This window comes from Haliotis cracherodii, unplaced genomic scaffold (assembly GCF_022045235.1).
Source record: "Haliotis cracherodii isolate W230 unplaced genomic scaffold, xgHalCrac1.p SCAF_5, whole genome shotgun sequence".
NCBI classification, from domain to species: Eukaryota; Metazoa; Mollusca; class Gastropoda; order Lepetellida; family Haliotidae; genus Haliotis; species Haliotis cracherodii.
The window spans coordinates 48263358-48288409 of record NW_027266308.1 but is presented as its reverse complement, the minus strand read 5'-3'; the positions used below and the strand labels follow the sequence as shown (position 1 = coordinate 48288409).

At 40.5% G+C, this 25052-nt stretch overlaps 1 protein-coding gene across 1 annotated transcript in view; it reads right to left on the bottom strand.

The window, feature by feature from the left end:
- Nucleotides 1–929: 929 nt before the first annotated feature.
- The window catches only part of LOC139444291 (kelch-like protein 14), a 32270-nt gene continuing 8147 nt past the window's right edge, over nt 930–25052 (bottom strand). The window contains exons 3-5 of the mRNA XM_071225225.1: nt 4291–4409; nt 3353–3511; nt 930–1150 (exon numbers count right to left, since the gene is read on the bottom strand). Coding sequence (XP_071081326.1) covers nt 930–1150; nt 3353–3511; nt 4291–4409 — 499 coding nt within the window. The remainder of the gene's footprint in view (nt 1151–3352; nt 3512–4290; nt 4410–25052) is intronic.

The window sequence follows — 25052 nt, the reverse complement described above, 5'->3', positions numbered from 1 at the left end:
CGAAGGATCAGAATCACCATTCTGACATGGAGGTAAGATAAAGTGGGTTTTACACTACGACAGAGCATATAAACATCACGGCAAAATGTTGTGTGTATACATACAGATATCACAGGTAATTGATATAACATGTATTCATGGAAGACCACGATTTGTCCATTCACGTTATATTTGGCCATGCATACATTTATCACAGTATGTTGCCTAAATCGATATCTTGTTTAATGGGTTGGGGATTTTTTTTAAAAAGTCTTGCTCTTGTCATAACACTTTAATATCTGGGTCATATTCTCAAACTGTCACCCGCAAACAAAAAACATGACAATTCATATAATGCATACTGATGAAAATATATAAGGGAACTTATAACTATTTGGCTGACGTGTTTAATGTAAATGCTTATATCAAAAATATATAAAATATATATATTATCGAGAGAAGGTTACTACATGGCGTGTTTCAAGCATTGCCAAACTATATATGGTTATCTTCGGAGAATGTACATGATATTACACCAAACACATAATTCCTTTATAACAGTTCCATTTTGTTCTCCATCAGTAAAAATTCAACTATCTTCTTAACTTAAACGAAGCCAGTAATACGTGGCCCAGATACTCCTCAATGGCATTTCTTTTCTGCAGTTAAATCCCATGATGCTAAAGAAATGCACGATAATATAAACCTCATTGTTTGATAAGCAGCGTTTGTAATGAGAAATCGATGACTACCTTTAAGCAACACTGCCTCCAAATAAATGTACAGATAATATATGTAGTAAAAAGGTGAATAGTACATTCCCCCTACTCCATCACACTGAAACACTGGAGGCTGATATTTCAACGAGTCTGGTCAAACGTTAAACATCCGACATCAAGTCTGCATCTTCCACTGATGCGCCGATGAATAAATTGTTTCCGGAAATGACATCACCACAGGACCCATTTGTTACAGATGTACTTGTCGAGGAAGGTGAAGCTGGTGTTGTGTACGGGGATGCTGAGACGACAGAGTTCCACGTTGGTGAAGTTGCCAGCAGGAAGTGAGAAGGTCTCTTGCCAACGCCGCTTGTGTGAGTCGTACACGGCAACCCGGGCCACGTTGCTCGCTGCCGAGTGGCTCATGCCCCCAAATACCCAGATGTTGTTACCTGAAAATAAACGTACACAATCTACTTTAATCTGACATGTGAATGAGATATGTCATATCGGCTGATTACCTTTGGTGGTGGGGTAACAAGCTGGCTGGCTAGTCGTTGGCACGTCCCGTTCTTGGGATGACCCAACCGTGATATGGGTGAATCATCGGAACGGGCTGAAACTGGGATCTCACGGTGAGCCTCTGACTTGGCTTTTTGCCTGTAACCGTACCCGATGGCGTGGACCATTTCTCATGCTTTCACTCACTGGATTTCTGGTCCAGGGACGCGTTCCACAAGGCGATCTTAGCGCTACGACAGTCGTAAGCCTATGTTAAAGTATGGGAGTTACGATCATCTTACCGCTAAGATCGCTTTGTGGAACCGGGTCCAGACTCTGTCATTTACAGGCAGTCTTCTTATAACCGGAAACTGCTGACCACCGTCCTTTTTGTTTAGTTGTTTGTTTGTTTGTTTGTTGCTTAACGTCGCACTCGGCAGCATTCCAGCTATATGACGGCGGCAGTAAATAATTAAGCCTGGACTAGACAATCCAGTGACTGAAGTCATGAGCATCGATTTACGCATCTGGGATACAGATCCCGTTAATCGCCTCACTGAAGCCAATTCTACCCCAGATCTTCAGGGAGGACCTCCGTGTTTAACAAATATAAAACGTCAATGCAAAAGAACAGCCAGTCTTGATTATCCGCTGAAATAGTTGCTATCGGCGTTAAGGGCAAAATAGCTGTGAAAATTATATGAATGGACCTCTGAAAATCAGTGATGACACCAGGTGTTCGCGAACTCTTATGATGTTAATTGGACGTCAGCACTTCATTCTTGTGACCGTCGATAGCGTGGCTATGACTAGCCCCAACAGTACCATAAAAAAGGTTCTAGCGAACAAGATATGGAGATAAAATATTTTATATAGCACTGCAAGTGTTATATTTAACCCCCTTTAACAATAATTCACTGCCTGCCAGTGTTACCACATCAATAATGAAAACAACATTCAGGATTGAACCTTTAATGTTCAGTTCTAGCTGATCTGTAAGTGTTCCGAGTGCATACACCTTGGCGGTGGAGTAGCCTAGTGGTTCGCGCAGTGGTAATGGGTTCGGTAGTCTGTATGTGTACACTATGTAAAAGCCATTCTTCGTGTCCTCAGTCGTGCCATGGCTACAACATCGTTGAAAGTGGCGTAAAACCAAGCTCACTTTCTGTTATTATTGATTAAAGGGGCATTCACACCACAACTAGTTGGTACAATATGTTCCATGTACCTTTATACACCTAGCTGTGCCCTGTGAGTACCCCCTAGACTAACATTTAGTCTCTGAAATCTTATATTACACAATATCCTTCTTGACTCTAAAAATATAAAAAAAACAATTCCTATGCTGATTGAGCTGGCTAGACTTGCTTTTGTATACATTTCTAGATTATTATTTTTTCATAAAATAAATATATTCCACGGTCATGGTGCAAGACTAAGTACCCCCTGATGGGGTGTTCACGCTCCATGTCCTTACTAGGGCTGGCCATACAAATTGCCCCACGAAAATGTGTTAGGAAACAAGATACGAGCACCGCTAGTGTTACATTTGTACAGGGTGATCTCCCCGTTAAGAGGAATCCACAGTCAATGACATCACATTAATGCTGCAGATGAGACGAGGTCTGTCACTGTCTCCGTTTGTATGTCTCTCCGTCAGGCTATTTGTTTGTCCATCTAAAATCCCTCTGTCATCAGTCTGTCCACTGTCTACTGTACGTATGTGTGTGTGTGTGTGTGCGTGCGTGCGTGCGTCTGTCCATCTATAGTTGACTGACTACTGTATGTATGTATGTATGTATGTATGTATGTATGTATGTATGTATGTATGTATGTATGTATGTATGTATGCGTGCGTGCGTGCGTGCGCGTGCGTATGTATGTATGCATAAAGTCTCTCCACCTAAGTGCGTACTCCTTACCCATGCTTGCCGTAAAAGGTGACTATGCTTGTCGTAAAAGGCGACTAACGGGATCGGGTGGTCAGGCTCGCTGACTTGGTTGAAGCATGTCATCGATCCCAGTTGCGTGGATCGATGCTCATGATATCAACCACTGGAATGTCTGGTCCAGACTCGACTATTTACAGACCGCCGTCATATAGCTTGAATATTGCTGAGTGCGGCGTTAAACAAAAAAATAAACAACCTTACCGAGTGCCACGGCTCCAGCATAGCTCCTGGTGTGGGGGAGAGGGGCGTGGCTGAGCTCCCAGGGTGGTCCTCGGCGCGAGTCGGGGTCCTGCAGCAGGCTGTAGTGACAGACGGAGCCCTCGTCCTTCTCCATAAACGTCTCGTGGTCGAAACTACGCCCTGGAATAGACAGTCAGGGTTGAACACTGCATTCGGAACACTTCACCTATATCACATCATCGACACATCAGAAAGAGAACAGGAAAACCGGTGGATGATAGGGTGAGCATTCATGTATCCATGACAACGAGCAGACGACACAGCAGAACCTCGTCTTGTGTGGTAATCGCCATCGTACATTCCACTCTCAAAAGCAATCATGACCACTTCCTCAGTTAGCCTTTACTTATCAGTGGCGATCACTCGACATATGGCGGTGTATTCAACCCAATATTCGCACTTGTGTATTTTTATTCCGGTCCCAGTTTCACAAGCGATCTTAGCGCTACGACTAACATTAGTTAATTATTAAATTAGGAATAACGATCATCCTTGTGCTAAGATCGCTTCATCGGTAGGGCGATTGCGGCCCAGTTCTCTGTTCCATAAAACGAGCTGATCTTATTGTTCATGGCCTTAATTTACAGAGCGATTTTAGCACTAAGATGATCATAACTCTCATACTTTAATATTGGCTTGCGACACTTTCACAATCAGGCCCAGTTTCACAAATCAATCTTAGCACTAAGACCATCGTAAGTCTATGTTGAAGTATGAGAGTTACGATCATCTTAGTGCTAAGATCGCTTTGTAAATTAAGGCCACGAACGATAAAACGCCTTCATTCAACACCCTTTTTTCTGTTGTAGGTTCTCTGTTGTGAGAGGCTAATTGTGTAATCCGATATATATATATCCACGGCATTAAGCTCCACCTACAACGCATGAAGCGCCACCTACCTCCAAGTATGAATATCCCAGAACCATTGACAGGCACCATGTTATGTTTCTCTCTCTCCTTGGGCATGGCGACACCCTCCGATACCTCAGACCAGACATCGCCGCGAGGATCGTACACCCTACAACGTATACAGGACAATATTTGTACACTTCGTCTCGTCGAAAAGCTGAGTCTTTGAGGTAAAGCGTTTCGTCATAAAGAGACAATACGAATATGTATGCTGATGTGAAGATCGTGTGTGAAAGTGACAAATATTTCGATAACCAATATGAGATAATAATATATGACTATGCAGTGTCCTCTCTTTTTCTGAGAACGTTGCTCAATCGTCCAAGACGCCCGGATTCGCTGTGTACAGAGTTGTGTCCCTTAGGAATGACAGAAACCTATAATCGTGAGTTCGAATCCCAGATTCGAGGTAACTCTTGTTTTAGGTGTGGCAGCACAATACCGCACCATACCTGTATTACTTTGGGCTTTTCTCCCACATCAATCTGTTGTGATACTGTTCAAGGAGGCGTTAAACCAAACACACTCACTATGATCACGTCCCCGTTTGGATTCAGGAGCTAGAACTTGGCCCCGTCACACAAAGCGAACTTAGAGCTACGATTATCGTACGTCTACGTTAAAGTATGGAAGTTACGATCGTCTTAGCGCTTAGACCGCTTTATGGAACGGGGACCCAGGGACATTCTAGTTGTAGGAGTCGAGAAAGGAAGACAAAGGAAGTGGTTACAATGCGTGGCCTAGCTGACGAGATTTTCATCGTACCCCTATGTGGTGGATCGTTGCTAACAGTTCAAACGTTTGGTTTGTCTTGCCCAATTTTGCTGGATAAATTAATCGTTTCGTAAAAATGAAGTAATTCGCCCAACGAAAGTTCAAGCCACGATTCCAACAAGCTTGTCATCCATTTCACTTCGACTTGAATCTGACGAATCTTTTCTCTGACGTCTATTTGAATCATATGTTGCTACTGAATCTTGAAAATACGCCTTCAGGAAATGTCTCGGTACATCAGCTACATAGTCGCAATGGTTTATAAAATAAACAGACAGATTCTCTCCGAGGAAACTTTTGGATTTCGAGAAAGTTTGACAAGGAGATGAAAAACGTCTTCAGCGGAAAATCCCAGGAAGGTCGCGCCAAAACACGAATTTCCTTTCAAGGTTGTTGCAACCAGTTCCATGGACGCTTTTTGATGCTTGAAAGTGTATTTGATTTGGCCACTTGTTGCCTGTCAAATATCCGTACTGCATTACTCGCCGCCTGAGAAGAGCCAGATATCAGTCATTGATCATAACCACATTAACTTAAAAGCGAACGGTTAAAACGAAATAACGAAATATAGCGTTAGAGAACACAATTCCTAATAAACGCCAGGAAATCGGTGCATGTCGGGAAATATCATCTGTTGACAGTTCAGAACTGGATTGAAAGAGACAAATTAAACTCCTTTCCTGGCCAAACACGGCATCATTAGTTACGTATGAGATATGTGGAGATGAGGTATGACTCACGCCCGGCCCTGCCGTGGAGCTTTGAAGTGACAGAGTCCTCATTGCACAAAAGTCCTCCTTTTCATAACGGCTTATGCCAGATTACTGAGATTTTTTACAAACTAAGAGTGACTCTCCCCAAAGCCCGTTGGCCTTAAAGATGAATGCATTTTGTTCTCGTATTGTAGAGTCGTTGAAGTGCATGTATTTGCCGGACTGATAAATGTCGGTTTTCTTTGGCTGGTGACATTTTTCTCCACCAATCCATTGATTCCTAGCACTACAGGTGGTTGTTTAATAGCTCCAACATCGGCACTGAAGGATTCTTCAGTCCTGTCTCATGCCGAAATGAGCCCTACAGTCATAGCCTTAATAGGAATATCGATCAGTCAGAAAAATCAATGACAAAGTGCTTTCCAATACCCCGTTGGTTTTTCGAGTTTTCTATTAGTCTTATCATTGGGTTACGGGCCCGCACTGAGGTTTGGCAGTCCTATTTTGTAGAAGGCAATGATTTGTCCGTCACTTGAATTATCGGGAGATAAGGCACGCGGCATTTATGCCAGGGTTTGGCTTTAATTCCCCGGATTACTTTGATGAAGACGCTCTTGGATAGAAATGAGTAATAAATTCTTTGTATAAACAGTCTTGAGGAAATGTTGGCAATAAGACCTCTTGCTATCAGACGCCGGCACACATGGGATCCAGCGCGGATCTGATGTCTGTCGTCCTGGAGTGAAGCGTCTCTGTTATGTCCCTTCGTCTGATTAGATCCACACTATATAGCATGGATAAAAGTGTGTAAATAGTATTAAGAGGTACAAGCTTAATAACAGCGTGGGGTAACCTAGAAGTGTGACATTGCTTACAGATTCCTGTCAGGCATTTTGAGTGAGAGTAGGTTTATCAAGGTCATTCTCTCAGTCTACCAAACAAATCTAAGTATTGTCAGTTCGTTACCCTAGGGCAGATGTACCCATAGCACTGTTTGTCCTTGTATTGGCCTTTGATAGTCGAACACTCAGCCCTGTCACTACGCGTATGTGGTAGACGTCCACGTTCCATTGTCCCTTCGTGTATTGAGTAGACGCACACTTTCGCTGTCGGTACCTGTATTGACCTTAGATAGACGCACACTTAGCACTGTCAGTACCTGTATTGACCTCAGATAGACGCACACTTAGCACTGTCGTTACGTACCTTCAGCTTAGACAGACGCACACTTAGCACTGTCAATACATGTATTGACCTCAGATAGACGAACACTTTGCACTGTCAGTACCTGTATTGACCTCAGATAGACGTACACTTAGCAGTGTCGTTACGTACATTAAGCTTAGATAGACGTACACTTAGCACTGTCGTTACGTACATTAAGCTTAGATTGACGCACACTTAGCACTGTCGTTACGTACATTAAGCTTTGCTAGACGCACACTTAGCACTGTCAGTACATGTATTGATCTCAGATAGACGCACACTTAGCACTGTCAGTACCTGTATTGACCTCAGATAGACGCACACTTTGCACTGTTGTTACGTACATTAAGCTTAGACAGACGCGCACTTAGCACTATCGTTACGTACATTAAACTTAGATAGACGCACACTTTGCACTGTCGGTACCTGTATTGACCTCAGATAGACGTACACTTACCACTGTCATTACGTACATTAAGCTTAGACAGACGCACACTTAGCACTGTCGTTACGTACATGAAGCTTAGATAGACGCACACTTAGCACTGTCGTTACGTACATGAAGCTTAGATAGACGCACACTTAGCACTGTTGTTACGTACATTGAGCTTAGATAGACGCACACTTAGCACTGTCGTTACGTACATTAAGCTTAGATAGACTTCCGCTTGGTACTGTCGTTTGGTACATATTGAGCTTAGATAGACGCACACTTAGCACTGTCGTTACGTACATTAAGGTCAGATAGACGCACACTTAGCACTGTCGTTACGTACATTAAGCTTATATAGGCGCACGCTTTGCACTGTCGGTACGTACATTAAGCTTAGATAGACGTACGCTTAGCACTGTCGCTACGTACATTAAGCTTAGATAGACGTACGCTTGGTACTGTAGGTACGCGTATTGAGATCGTCAGTTCGTGGGCGTAAGGCAGATGCAAACTTAGCACTGTAAGTACACGTATAGACCTTAGATAGACGTACAATTGTAATCTCAGACGTACACTTAAGACGTTAAGTTACGCTTTTGATTCTTTTATTGAACTGAGACAGATGTACACTAAGCTCACTTTTGTCGACCAAAGACACAAGTATGTACCCGTGCTATCAGTACTTGTTGTATAAGGTAGCGCGTGTGGTCCGGGCGTTGTCAACCAGAAAAGTTGGTTGGTTGAATTACGCCGCACTCAGCAATGTTCCAGCTATATGACGGTGGTCCGTAAATAATCGAGTCTGGACCAGACAATCCAGTGATTGACATCATGAGCATTGATCCAAGCTATTGGGATCGATGACATGCTTAAACCAAGTCAGCGAACCTGACCACCCGATCCCACCATAAGATGGCTGACAGTGCACATGTAGAGATCGCGTGCTCAGCTGACCAGTGAGTTGCTTGACCTCGACGACGATAGTGATGATTATCATATCAATCATGTTCGTCGTTAGTATCATAATTATAACACAACTACCATCATCATGATAATAATGACACTGACGACGAACATGAGTGATGTGATAATGATGATGATGAGGAGGAGGATGACGCTTGTAAAGCTCAGCATATGTATTCATTTAAATAAAAGACGTCCTTAATTAAGTTTCTTTAAAAGCATGAACACTAAAATATTTCTTCACCCTCGACTTGACTGTAATTCAAGTTATCCCACTTCTACAGCTCTTAACGCTTTCCACTAGTCATGCTCCGCAAACAGAATGACAATCAGGTGTGCTGTTAGGAGCCTTGTCGTTGGCAGGTTGTTTCCAAAATATGGATTAACCTTTAACCGAATTGAAGAAACATGCGGAACAATGGAAGAAAAAACGGAAAGTGAGCGACGGCTAATAGTTTCCAAATGTTTGCACTGTGTTCAATTCAATTTGCTGAACATTGTGAAGAAGGGGGTTTGAGGGGGAAGCGAGATAAGCTTAGAGGCGGTCAAGTGGGTTCCGTACATTGTCTGGCTTGGTATCTTGATATTGACACATAACGCTGGCCTACAGTGATGTAATAACTGACAGTGGATTTACTTTCAGGAAAGCCTCCAATTATTGCTCGTTGACTGGACAGGGTGCAAAAGAGGTTTTCATTCAGTGAAAAACTCGCAAATCAATCCCGCACAAGCACACCACAATAAGGTTATTGTGCTTAAACCTTCATGTTCAGGCCTATTGTGTGTTTTTTTCCTAACACTCCCTGTCTTTGAAAGTAATTAACTGAGAAAAGTCGATCACCAAAAAAGATTTTGAATGAGGGCCAACTGAAGAAAATTATGTAAACTGGTTGCAAAAGGATCAACGACGTATTTGTTTTTTTGTTTGTAACGTATTTTCACATGTCAGTGTCCTGATTGTTTTATAAAGTCGAGTCTTCATTGCACTGTATTCGGGTAATCCCGTTTCTTTTCTTGAGATTTCGGAAATGAGTTGAGACCGATATTTTAATACATTCGTGCGTACTTCCATTATAGAGGTGAAATAACTCATGAGGTCAGGATGTTGTTGATTAAATTGTCACGTTGACACTTGGATCAGTATTCTGATCATTCTGATCTAAAATGCATTAACATAACAATGTGAAGAATATTTCCTAAATATGCATATGACCTAACGTATATCGCTTGTGTTTGTCTAACGTCGTACTCAGTAATATTCCAACTAAATAATCCAGTCTGTAAATAATTGAGTCTGGACCAGACAATCCAGTGGTTGATATCATGAGCATTGATCTTCGCAACTGGGATACGATGACAAGCATGCATGAACCAAGTCAGCGAGAATGACCACCCTATCACGTTAGTCGCCTCCTACGACAAGCATGGGTTGCTGAAGACTATTTCTATCTCGATTCTTGACGTGGATATAAATGTATATATTGCAATCATGTCACTTACAAAAAACTACACTCAAAACAACAAGCGTACACGCATTTTAGTTTTCAATATTTTAGTATTATTCATTCAACTTGAACATTATTTTCTTTGCTTTTAAGATATGAGCACATTGAATAGTACGGGTTTCATAAATATACTAAATAATGCGATTACTCAACATATGAAAAATAAACACATTTAGTATTTTTCAAACATTATTTGTTTCACGTGACCAAGAATAACACTTAATTTTGATTAATATTAATAATTAATTAATAATTTTAATAATTATTCAAGACATGATTTTCCTTTTACAGAATGACACAAACGCCAGTCAAATTCACAATTTCTAATTTTTCAATTGAATTAACCTTCATGGGAGGGTCAAAACATGGAAAAAAATCCCCAAAAAATCTTACAATTACTGTCAAAAACCTCTCCAGGATGTTAACCCGTGACCCTAAGTTCGCGGAGCAGCCCTGCACACAAACTATTGCAGCTAATGAAAGCTCGCTGACAGGGGCAGATTAATCGTGGACTCAGCACGATGGGCTTATTGTTAGCATGAGAGTTTAGACCCGAGTCGGCCGAAACAGAACAAAATGTCGTTGAGTGAGGCTTATGCTTTTATCTCCATTAATTTCATAGCTTGTTATGTGTCGTCGTCGGCTTGCGTTTGTCATGTTGCATGAGAGAAAATTTCGACAGCGGAATTTTCACATTTCGACCGTCATCGAATTATGCTGAAATCGGTGCCTGAAATACATGTAGGACTACGATCACTGTGACACGTGGTGGGTAGCCCGATGACGAATTGGACAAGAATATCTAAAATGAAATCGGGGCGGTGGGTTAGGCGTTAAAGTGAAGGATCCACATGCGGAAGGTCCGAGTTCGATTCCCCCACATTGGTACAATTTGAAGCCCATTCATGGTGTCACCTGTCCTGATTTTGCTGGAATATCGGTTAGGCCGCAACTTTATTCACTCACACATACATAAAGGAATGTATATTCAAATGTCGTTTGCCTGGTCTTCGCAAAATCCAAACTTGCTCATGGTGACAGTGAATGTTTTTAGTAAGGGAACTCCACGGCCACAATATCCCAGCTACATCATGTCTGCTTGTTTAGTATCGAGTCTGGACAGGCACTTTAGTGGTTGATAGCATGAGCAACAATCCGAGCTGCGCCAGGTCACCTGTAAAGACCTCCTCATTTGAGTTGGCTTTCATCAAAGCATGGGATGTTGGGGACCAATGCTCAATTCTAACCCGGAATGCTCACGGGGCAAAAGGAGATACGATAAATTAACTAAGGTGACTGTCTGAAAATTTCGTGTGGGGATGCCTGTACGGTATTCAGTCATTATTGTGGACATACACTAGTAGTCCATTATTTAAGCCAATATTTTCACATGAAAGGCATGTTAAGCAAGGGTGAAGCTCAATATGTCTAACATACATGTATTTAATTTCACTTTATTTTAATAGAGAAATGTAATATGTTTAAAACTAATACCTAGCTGTGATGAGGGTCCATTAAAGCCAACGATAATTTAAGAAATGAGTAAACACTTTCGTTTTGAAAGGTATTAAATGTGTTCATATGAATTCTCAACCGCATCTAGAACCCCTCTTCGAGAAAAGCTACTTGGTTGATGATGGTTAAATGGTTTAAAGGCAACTTTCTCTAATCACTGGAATAGAGATTTCTCATTACTGTAATCGTGAAATTAGGTTAAAATGTTTGTTGAGGGGTATTCTGTCGATAGATATATTTCCACGTGTTTTGCATTGTGCACTATTTCTTCTGAAATTTTATAAGATACTGTAAATAAAATCGACAAAACCCTTTCCATAATCCATCATAAGAAATAACTGCTGAAAGCAATGTCCATTGAACGATGCGGACTGTATCATGAGTATGTGTCTTTGAATCACATCGAACAGTGATGATACCAGCCGTTCACGAAAATGTGAGCGTATCCTGCCACACAGGTGGCACCCGTCACAAACACATGCAAAGGTAAGTCAATTGTTCGCCTGAAACAAACACGGGACTATATGGTACAAGTCAAAATAAGGAATTGCATTTTGTCATAAAACATTTTGCTGATCAAACAACTTTTGACGCACTCTGAAATCTTTGTAGAAAGAGCATGCTCGATTGTCCATACAAAGTTGGGACACCACAGACTGGAGCCGCTGGAATGTGTCTCGACATAAAAAGGAAAGTTTAAGACATCCCTCTTGACATACAGTCTTGTGGAGAGTGTTTTGTCACTCTGAATCTTTATGCTTATATCTAATAATGAAACAGATGGGGCGGTTTCACGGGTCTCTCTCATTTCTAGTTCAGTGGGTAAATCAGTGGAATGGAATTGGCTATTTGATGGTTATTGAACGTCGATATCCTTGAAACTTATAAGATAATCCTTTCATGAATCACACATACAGATGCCTATAAATGTATATATAAAGTTCACATTTTGTATGTAGAACGAGCTGACACAATGCTTAAATCGGGTAGATAAGGTAAGTGATCAGTTGTACAAAGTTTAAATCAGGTATTTAATAAAAAATATTGAATTCTTAACGGAAAGTGTAAGCATGTAAAGGTTTCTACGTGTAGAAACTAGATGCAGCTAATACGCAATACGAATACAATTATGCAAATATAGGACCTACAAAGTAAAATTTATGCCGAAAGTTAGTTAAAGGCTTCCACAAGTGCATATTGATACAGATAACGTAGGTACATTGTCCTAAAAAAATAAACCTGATAGACAAAGATTTCAAAGTGAAAGGTTATTCAGGTAATGAAAATATTTATTTCTCTAAATAACACATTATGCAAAATCGAAATAATGTTTCTAAAAAGTGCTCTGATGTACACAATACGAACACAATAAATCCTCCATCGTATACAGTTATGTCGTGAAATGTATATTTCTATAAATTGTCAGAACAAATCCCACATAAACATTCTTGCAATCAAAGATAAATCTACGAATTAAGAAAACCGGGGCACAAAGAGGTTTATAATATGTAGGTATAGTGCTATATAGCTGCTTAAAAGAGACACTGCGTACGATGGTACGTTGGGAAAGAAATGTTTGAAAGTTTGTATTGATCTTTTGATTTAATTGTCATGTTTAATTGACAAACGCTTGTTAAATGGCAAGTTTTAGTAGGGAAGCCCCTGTCCTGAGCTTTAAGCATGACGCATACATTCACAGAGAAGCTAACATCTGGCACTGCTAACTCAAGGATTACCTCATCCGAGCAACACTCTGGAAGAGCTGAGCCTTCGCCGCTTATCAACATTTGTGTCCAAAGTCTTCAAAAGCTACATATCTTTTCTTTTATAAATCATAATTTCTGAAGAATATTTGTTAATTCAGATAACATCGAAACGACACAATCGAATCAAACAGAACAATTTGGTCGTAACAATCTTAACAGGGTTTGACGACCATACATGACAAATTGCAACTCTTCATGTATAAAATACTAGCGAGGCGTCACGTGACATCTCCAGAAGGAACGTGGCCTCCAACGACATCTAAATAGCAAACCATTGTCACGGGGGATGACACATGCAGGAGGCTCCCCCTTCCCCCCGTGTGATCCCCACCCCTCTCGCAGTCCCACAGAAAGAAGGTGAGTCAATGCTGGAAGGACGAGCATTGGGGACAGTCGTGGCCGATTAAAACAGAAATTAACAATTAAATCAGATTTTCAATTTTGGGCACAAGAACATTTTCACAATCATGGCTGAAGACTAAAGAGAAAAGCACGGAGAGGTTGCCCCCTTCATCACGGTACAAGCGTGCTATGAATGATGGTCGGGTATTTTACTGCGGTGGCCGATTTTTTATTAAACTAAATTTTTGGGGCATAACAATTAGTTTGTTTCATGTGCCGACAGAAACACGTGTATGTTTTTTTGTCTGGAAAGTTGTAAAAACTTGAAACTGTTCTCTTAAGGAAAATCATTGGCGATGCGTGTGTATGTTTGTAATTAGGACGACATTAATGCGCCATACCAATCTCTTATATCATGTCGCACTATTTTCACAAATCCTTTTTCGTGAACATTTTGAATGTCACGCCTCTATAAATCTTAGGCCGTGTGGAAACGATATTAATGGCGTATTTTCGTCGTCAACTGAATTTCCTTTATCAACTTCGTTGCATTATGATGATATCTTGAAAGAAAGGGTTTTAATCGGGGTTTTTGTGTGTACGCTCAAACACTAACAAGTAGACATTATCATCATCGTCGTCGTCATCATCATCACCACAAGCAGAAGCAGAAGTAAAATCAGCATCAATATCAACAACAAATATCCAGGTACGCTTTAAAGATGTCAGTTCTGAATTACATTTATGGAGCGTTTGATTTTCTGGGGCACTAAATTTAATGTTGACGCCATGCAAAAAAATGATGGGCGTCATTTCACACGTGTCTGGCTTTTATATCATCATAATCATCATTTGAACGCAATGCAAATTATAATTTACTTGCGTCATTTTCAAACGTTTCTGGCTTATATATCCGTATTGTGATGATTAATATACAGCTGACGATCAACATCACTATTATCATAACATTACTATCATCATTGTCAATAATGTCACCACATCACCTTGACATCACATCCATCAGTAACACCATCGTCCTCATCGACCGCAGCTGTCGTCATAAGACAGTATCATCGTCATCACAGCTTCGTTGATATTGTCTGTCATCATGGTGTTCATTGAATGATTCCGGTGTTATACACATAAAGTTAAATTTCAACATTCTATGTACCTAAATCAACCATTGCTAAATAAATGTGCTTTAGTTCATACAAATATTTATCTCCTTTCGGAAATCAGAAGAAGAAAACAAATAAAATTATTATCGCAACGAGGAACGCGGAAGAGGGAAAAAACGTTTGTTCATTTTATTGGCTTAACGGTTATTTAAAAAAGACTTAATTAAGACAGGCTCAGCTTATGTGGGTTAATCTACAGTTGAAAAGTCATAACGGGACATTGTCACGCTATCAAACAGACAGCGTGACGGATGTGAGCAGTTCACCAACATTTATCATTAATATCAGTTTTGTAAGGAGTTCTAACAAAATTGGTATTGTCCCAAAACGAAACGATGTTATTGTGACTCATTCGCTGTACCCCTGTGAACGGCGGGATGGGTCAGTGAGGGGAGGGGTTGTCGGGGGTATTTTACAGCGTTACACATCATTTAGCCACTCAAACCGGCTAGCAAAAGGGGGTTGCAGTACAGATATTGTTCGAAGCATGGACAATTGAGGGTCTCAATATTTGCACACATGGAAACAGATTTAGATAATGAACCGAGTTAGTGCACGGGTCGTGAGCGCATTGTCGTTGCGCTATCTCATCTCAGACTGATTTATGCGACACTTGAGGTTTCCTTTTTGTTTCAAAAATTAATGTTTGAAATTTGATGATAATTCTATGCATAAATATGCAAATTGTCATGTGAATCATCAGCGATTTCAAATGACAAAGTTCGGAGTACTTTTTGCTACTGATTTAAGCGGGCTTGGGGTCGAAACAAACCGCCCTTTCTGCCCTGAAGTTTAAATCATGTTCCACCGCTATAGAACACCCATTGGCTAAAAAAACGTTGCCTTTCACGGTCAACTATGCATTTAACAAGTCTGATTCATAAAACTACAGGAAATAAATTTCAAGATGATTTGAATAATAGTAACACCACATGCAATTCACATCAAAATAATTATTCCGATATTATCACATGCGAAAATTTGTTTCAAATTACATTTTATCGACGGAGATAAATTTTCGCGAACTGGCCACATCAATATTAATTTACACGAATCCAAACAGCCATTCTAACTTGATAAAGATAAAAGTTATTACACAAGCCATAAGAACAAACTTGATGGTTGTTCTATAAATAACTATTTATCATATTAATCATAAACACAATACAATATAAAAACCGCGTTGCGTTTGTACAACTCACGGTTTCAAGACGTTGTTGATTTGCGGAATGTGTGATTTTAACAACAAACATATGACAAGCGTTTTATTTGACGAGTTAACATATTGGTTGTCATTTGGCACTAATTATGTCAAGAGAGAGAGAGAGAGAGACAGAGAGAGAGAGAGAGAGAGAGAGAGAGAAAACCACACACACACACGAAAACAACACACACACACATACACACACACTTTGTATATGTTTGTTCAAGTCACGCGATCTTTAAATTAAAATCACTTGATGGCATATTGGCTTATAGGCATTCAAGCACACCCTTCACACGTAAAGAAAGTTGTTGTTTTTAACCAGTCTCTATCGGTTTCTACAAATGTTTGCCTCATAATTTGCGCAAACGAGGCATTTTAATGGCCCCGATGAATTCTAGCCTATTCGCCACCGTGACCTAATGAACCCACAAGCGAAAATCTTGCCCCATGACTCACACCCCTTTGTCGAGAAGATTCAGGCTAGAGTTCCCTCTAGCCACATATGGCACCCGCACCAAGTTCACCAACCTCAAGACAAATCTGGGCCAGGAAAAAGTGATTACATTGAGAAAAAATGCTATTTCTTTATATGACGCACACTTACGAACAAACGAGAGAAGGCTGAAGTCAGAACATGTGGTTTGAGGTGAGAATCCGTGGAACTGAACATGTTACCTGCAGGGTTTCATAGTTTCACAACAATATATCAATGCAGATGAGATGAAAATGTTAAATTAACGAAATTTGAGTTCTTAAATTGACAATGCCTCTTAAAAAGTGAAATAATTACTAAGAATTGATAAAGAATATAGTAGATTACATTGTGTTTAAAAGGTCTGAACGATCGTTTTCTCTAAACACTTGATAGGAGAAGAAACAGAGCAAGGTGAACCAATTGATGCATCTGATTGAACAAGGAACATACATGTATTATGGTCGTTCATTAGTCAGTTGCTTATAATAAGTGGACCGCCTCTGTGGTCTAGTTGTAGAGCGTCCGCCCGGAGAGCGGAAGGTCCGGGGTTCAATCCCCGACCGCATCATACCAAAAGACGTTAAAAGATGGTACTTGTTGTTACCCTGTCTGGCGCTCGGCATTAAGGGGCTAAAGCAAGGACTGGTCGGCTCGGAGTCAGTATACTGTGTCTGAGTGGGTATTCATGTTATATCAGTGGTATCTCAGTGGGCTAGCACTATAAATCGGCATCAATCCGGACTGGTACAAGCAGCCACACAAACACACCCACGTACATGCACGTCGCTATATAAGTGCAATAATCTGGGACGCGACGTTAAACCCCATTTCATCTCACCTTATAATAAGTGATATTTTCCGAGAAGAAAATGTAGATTTATAATATAGTTTTATTGTGGCAACACCTAAATTGATGTGATGCATTCCATTCCAGACAGTCTTAGACATTCACGTCGCACCTACGAATATGGATGTTTATACTTAACGTAACCAATCGCTTCTTGTAATAGTGATGACACATGGTAGAGAACGTTGGGCTAAATGAAGATCTGTCTCAACACATAGGTTTAGGGTTTGAGGTTGCAATATAGTATGAAAAGACACATGGTAGAGAACGTTGGGCTAAATGAAGATCTGTCTCAACACATAAGTTTAGGGTCTGAGGTTGCAATATAGTATGAAAAGACACATGATAGAGAACGTTGGGCTAAATGAAGACCTGTCTCAACACATAGGTTTAGGGTTTGCGGTTGCAATATAGTATGAAAAGACACATGGTAGAGAACGTTGGGCTAAATGAAGATCTGTCTCAACACATAGGTTTAGGGTTTGCGGTTGCAATATAGTATGAAAAGACACATGGTAGAGAACGTTGGGCTAAATGAAGATCTGTCTCAACACATAAGTTTAGGGTTTGAGGTTGCAATATAGTATGAAAAGACACATGGTAGAGAACGTTGGGCTAAATGAAGATCTGTCTCAACACATAGGTTTAGGGTTTGCGGTTGCAATATAGTATGAAAAGACACATGGTAGAGAACGTTGGGCTAAAGGAAGACCTGTCTCAACACATAAGTTTAGGGTCTGAGGTTGCAATATAGTATGAAAAGACACATGGTAGAGAACGTTGGGCTAAATGAAGATCTGTCTCAACACATAGGTCTAAGGTTTGAGGTTTCAGTATAGTATGAACAGAGTTTAGTTACCAGAATACCCATTATGAGCACCGATCCACGCCGTCGCGGTACGATGATCCGCGATGAACCAAGGCACCGAGTCTGACCAGCCAATCAAGTCAGTCGCTTTTGAAACAGCGTAGGTTGCTTGGGGGCTCTTTAACTAGCACGGACTCCCAACGCGGCAGCAGCAGGAACAACAAAAGTAGTAGTAGGAGCAGGAGCAGGGCGCAAATAGACCTTTCAGATGTCCAAGCTATAAGCTCGCCCAAAATTCTGGTACATTTATAGCGGCGACTACTATTTCTTCTACTACTTCTACTACTACTACTACTACAACAACTAATACTACTACTACTACAACAACTACTACTACTACTACTACTACTACTACTACCACTACCACTACTACTACTACTACTACTACTACTACTACTACTACTACCACTACTACTACTACCACTACTACTACTACTACTACTATGTTGTAGTAGTAGTTATAGTAGTAGTAGAAGTAAATAGGCCTTTCAGATGTCCGAGCTATAAGCTCGCCCCTAATTCTGGTACATTTATATACATTTATAGCGGCGACTACTATTACTACTACCAGCAGTAGTAGTAGTAGTAGTAGTAGTAGTAGTAGTAGTAGTAGTAGTAGTAGTAGTAGTCGTAGTAGTAGAAGTAGTAGAAGAAGTAGTAGTCGCCGCTATAAATGTTCCAGAATTTGGGGCGAGCTTATAGCTTGGACATCTGAAAGGTCTATTTGCGCCCAACGCATTACAGAGGTAATAAGGTTTTTGCATATGGATTCCACACAATACGCATGTAGAGAGAAATGAAAACAAAATAGTCTGCACAACATACCTGCTTCCAGTAGTAACAAGAGTTATCTCCCTTCGCCCAATAAACTCCCACTCCGTTTCCTGGTTATTTGTGCTCAGTTATAAATGATAAATATCTACCGAGGACTCTGCACAGTTTACCTTTGCAACATCTGGCGAGTATTGGTGGATTACAGACCCGAGGTCATGAATTATGTGTTACACAAACTGAATTAGGTAGGTGGTCAAGCCATTGCTGTTTTACCGACAGTCTCGAAGATGAGTTTGTTCACGGTTACTGGGTACATGCGTTTAGGGGCAGAAATAGAGTTTATATTTTTAATATTATAGTTATATAACGGCGCGTCAGCGTAAGGTGACAGAGATTGGATTTGGTTACCGCAGTGGTGTAAAGTAGTGGTAATACGTGCGTTAATTACCAGGCAACCCAGTGACAGACATTCATGAGCATCGATCCACGCAATTGGGATACGATGATATGCATCAACCGAGTCAGCGAGTCTGACCACCCAATCCCGTTAGTCGCCTCTTACGACAAGCATAGTCGCCTTTTACGGCAAGCATGGGCTGCTGGAGACCTGTTCTACCCCGGATCTTCACGGGTCAGCAAAGTAGTAGTAGTAGTAGTAGTAGTAGTAGACTTCGACATCAGCAGTATATCTCTCTTCGCCACGATTATATGATTCTTGCTTGGCTTGTGAACGCCATACACGCGCTCGTGGGTTCCCAGAAATGTTATATGCATGTGTCCTGCTGGCGAGCAGGCAGGCATCAGACTGAGATACCGTTAGAAGCAGTTTATACCCATCCAACGCCCAGTGGTAGCTATATAAATACAGCAGTGTGCAGTTATATACGCCACATCATGAAATAGCAGCTGTCAGTCCGAGCAGAGACTTATAGCGTACGCATTGATCATAGCAGCAGTATATTCCAGGTCATTGGTACGCTGGCACAACACAATAGAACCAATTAGCTTTTACGACGCGATTGTCTTTTTTAGGAATGAGTGAATTTGACAAAACCAGTATTAAATTTATATCATAGCGCGTCAGAAGCCCGACATGACACAAGTGGTAAACAAACGAACAAACGAAAGATCATAATTAGAATGACACTGTGACTCAAACCAACGATCATCGGATCCTTCCATAACTAAGGGACGTAACTCTGTATAGAAAATTGTGGCCACGAGTCTCACCATTCCCAATTGTAATCAGTAGGATAGATGTAATTTATGCTTGCTTGTTGTTCAACACCACAGTCAACAACATATCACGGCGGCCTGTAACCATATCGAATCTGGACCAGACAACCAATGATGACAACAAAATATGAGCAACGCCCCTCGCCGTCGGGAGAAGAGGACACACAATCAACCAAGTTACGGAGCATGACCAACCGATCCACTTCGTCGCCTCTTACGACGAGCATAGGTTAATGGGGACTTACTCGAACCCATTCGTGACCAACTAGTGTTATTCCGAGACAAGCCGAATAGCGACTCGTGCCCCTCTCGTGGCCTTTTTGGCGACCAGAATCCGTCTTAGCGCAAACGGGCATACCTAAAACAATTATCAACTCGTTGCGTAATGGTTCACATATATTTCCCCATATATTAAATATATTTCAAATGCAATTTAAAGCACATCGGGACGTGCGGAATTATACAGTATGATTGAACACACTTAAATGTGTCTTGGGTATAATTTTAGATGCAGGACATATGTAAAATCAAAAATTATTTCTGAGGGATTATTTGACAAAGAACTCATAATCATACGCGCATTCGGATTGGTTTGTCGTATTTTCGCACATAACATTCATCGATAGGGGGACGAGTCTTCTTGATGGTCACGGAAAGGGGCGAGTGGTGACGAATGACTCGAACCGGGAATCCCAACGGTGTTATACGGAGGGAAGGCCGAGTTGACAGAGGTCAGAGACACTCGAACACTTTCATGAAACGCCAGAGCCAGAGAACATCCAGTCTCGAGTATCCGCTGAAACCGATTCCACTGGGCTCAAAAGGCAAAGGAGCGGTGAAATTCATAGGAATTGATCACCAAAACCCATCGATGAGACCAGGTGTTCGCGAATTGGAAAGCATGTCCCAAAAACCACGACCACGGCATAGTATTGGTGCACTAAGGTCATCATCGGGCGATTCTGAAATTCAAACCCAGGACCAGTAGACGTTCGGGTAGCTAAGGAAGATAACTCTGCACAGTGATCGCTGCAACTTAAACCAAGGTGTCACTGTACCCCCTATTTTATCTATATCTGTTATAACGAATGACTTACTACCAATATCTTACGTGTTATTTATTCCACTACCCCTATTCCAGTGTTCGGGATTTCTTCAGTCAGCGATTCAAGGCATATAATTCCCACACACACAAAAAAACATTATTAAAAACATACAATTTCCACACAACACATTATTTTAACATACAATTTTCATACAACACATTATTTTAACATACAAGTTTTAGACATCACATGATTTTAACATACAATTTTCACAAAACATTATTTTTCAGAACAATAGGCTTCGTCCACTGAACGATTTTGATTTGTTATAAATCCTGCCCTTGCAAAATACCAAATGGAGGGCGACTAAAATGGAGATTGGAAGGTCAAATCGTCTGCTTAGTATGAAACATCTTTTGAGCCCTCCCGACCTTGCTCCGCGATGCGACGGCTGCGATATACTCCCATGCATCCACATTCGTTGTACGAGAGTCTAGCGAGACCAGGCAACTCTCATCTGACTGATTGTATGAAATGGTTTTCACACTATCGACCACTGGTTTGTCCAGGTCAGGTCTGCAGGGTACAGCTACAATATTTCTGGCTTTTAAATGAACCCCGTTGAACTACACTGGTATTTATTTAAAGGAAAAGCTTATATGGTAAATGTTAATGACACACTGACTAATGGTCATTTTGGGGGATAATTGGGACGTATACAAAATTCAGGTGAACATGATAGGTTGTCCGTGGCCAGTCAAAAGACAAGATCGATATGTTCGTAAGTGTGCTGTTTTGCCAATCCTAATTGATCATATTAGAAGATCAAAACATCATGAACTTTAAAACTGCGTTAAACAAATGAGGTCCCTCAGGTAAAGCCTACACGTCTCTGAAACCACAGAGGCACTTAGAAAGACACACATAGCGTCTAGTTTCATTGATTTTAAATTGCCGTTTTCTTTCTCTCTGTGTGCCCCTAATCCATCAGAGCTGTCGAGAAAGATGCTTCCCCAAATCTCGTAATCTCTCGTCGATGAGCGAGACTAAATAGCAGCCTTTTCAGCCGCCATTTTGAAACGAAATCCTCGACTGAAATTAATTACGTCGGTCTGTAAAAATCCTGCGTCACAGAGGGTAATTTTTGTCTTGGGGAAATGATGACACATGTCCGGCCTCTTGCCCCAACAAAAATTTCATTGTTAGAACACGCCAAGTTTTTTATTATTCCCGAAGGAAATATTAATCTTGCTCAGTACAAAATTTCAGCTTGCTCACAAATCGGAAATTGTGCCATTTGGGTTATCGGGTAATTTAGTATATTTGGATAGAATTAATTTAGGCTCGACTTTGATGGTATACGATGTATAAAACAAGAATCATAAATCAAAACACAAAACAAACTCGCAAACTCAGTCACATAAGCAAATACCAATATTTAACATGTATATAATTATATATCCAATACAAAAGCATAACCTATGGTTTAAAAAAGTCTTGAACTTATTTATTTCAGATACATAATTAATTATTCATATATTGAATTATTAATCTAGAGTACAGATGTAGCCACTAAGTTCATCGCGTGTCCATTAGGAAACCTTGCAGCAAACCTTTTTCTTTCATAGCTTCGATTAAATTATGGTTAATAAAGTTCCTAATTATAAACATCAAACTTGAAATGTGCACCAACTGTATCAGTTATCAGTAATGGGGTTAATCCTCAGCTGACATCAGTAATTACAAATCAACAAAAACGGAATAAAACGGTTTTTTTCCAGTTTCTAGATGTTGCTCTCTTTACATAGTGTCATATTAACGATTAAACGAGAGAAAACTATGGACTTCAAATTACAACTCGACCGTAAATGTAGAAACCCCGTTAAACCGGACGGTACCGTCGGTTAAATCGTCCGGATTAACAGATGTCCGGATTCACGTATCATGTGTTTGGAGTTGATTGTCCTGATTATGAGGGGTCCGGATTAACCAGAAGTTTAATTGTATTCAGTGTATCAACATTACACTTGAATATACATATACAGCAAAGGTTATTCTAAACGTGTTCATTCCTAAAATGCAATTCGCAATGTCAAATATCCTTGAATGCATGTTATTATTACATCTCAAATATGAGTTGATCTATTGCCAATATCAAACGAAGCATTGGGCAATGTCGATATCATCAGTTGACAGTTGTTGAGTGTATAATTATGTATGTTATAATTGCCGCTTGTTGGCATGCATTTCATCCCCTTGAGCTAAGCGAGTCGTTGACACCCAACATGTGACTCATGGTTCTAGAACACGGACGGGAATATTGGTCGGATCGCCACGTCGGGCGCAAAGTTGTCGCTCGTGATACTAACAACGAAAAATGATTTAATTCTCAAAACGCTCGCTTTCAACTTGAAATTAAAATCTGTGGAACGGGATCCGATAGGCACTTTTTGAGCACTAATCAGCACATGGTGAGTCATATTGTGGCATATGAAAGCATCTCTAAAATTAATATTTCATGAAGTAAGATGCTTCAAAGCATCTCTTTGCTTCGTCAATTAAAACCCGCCTGTAATCACATATTGAAACTATGGCAATGTTTGAGATCGTGATACACGATAGTGCTTTGATGAGCATATCAGATGCTTAGTTGGATTTAGGATGCATTTATTTGAATTTATTAATTTAAAAAAATATGTTTTTGCACTTGGGTCAAACGAACCAAATTGCATTGCATGCCATATCGTTTAACATCCTTTGTGAAGAAGTTTGCAAATCTTGATTGTTGTTGACATACTTGTGTAAGATCAAAATTCGTGTTATGGGGAAAATATTTCATTTTGATATGTTATCAGACATCACCTTCGCCCTCGTCGCGATGAACATTATCACAATCATCATCATCATCATCATCATCATGATCATTTCAATCAGATTCATCATCATACATCACCATCAACATCATCATTATAATTATCTTCACACTAAATATCATCACCATACCCCACCATTGCCATTGTATTGATCAATAACATCATCATCAACAACAACAACAACAACAACAATAACAACAACAACAATGACATGCCTACTAACAATACTTTTTGCAAATGCTTAAGTGTACCAACAAAATATCAGAAAGAGACCCGTACTACATCTAATTTCCCTCCAACTCGTTACTGAAATGACTTCACGATTAAACAGAGGGGAAATACTTAAGGACGGTGTAACAAACAATGTCAAATCAAGGGCAAAGTTCTCCCGCGGTCTATGACATAATCCCTATGATTGACCACTGGTTGTGTGTGTGGCAATGCGCCGAGTTATTGTCCTTGACGATGTATGCGTCAGCTACATCAGTAACTTCGTATTTCCATGAGAAACACACGTCCTTCATTGTTCAAGGGCAGTGACGAGTCATGCACGCCATTGTATTGTTTTTGCGGAAATACATCATTCCCACTGTTGTTTGTTGGGCCTGTCGTCTGCTCGCGCCTTGTTTGTGCAAGCTTGCCGCATCAAAACTTTGTTTCAATAATCTAATATTTTACTAGGCCTCAAAGCTGGCTTAGGTAAAGCAATCCTATGTTTTAGCTGGTGACAGAATTGTTTCAAGTTTACCATGACGTCATGACGTTAAAACCTCCGGCAGCGGTTACTCCCCTTTGTCTTTTAAGTTTGATAGTGATACAGCTGAGAAGTGCAGTGGCTTATTCAGACTATGCGCGGATAATGCAAACTGGTATGCGTTGTGATTGTATGTTAGTTTGAAGTAAACATCCAGGTTTCTTGATCAAGTGACAAATTCTCGCGGAAAATAAACACCAAGGCGGTTGGTAAAAATATAAGAACAGGATTTCCTTGATCTGCAATGGGATTATCAAATAGCTGTTATTTCCTTGTA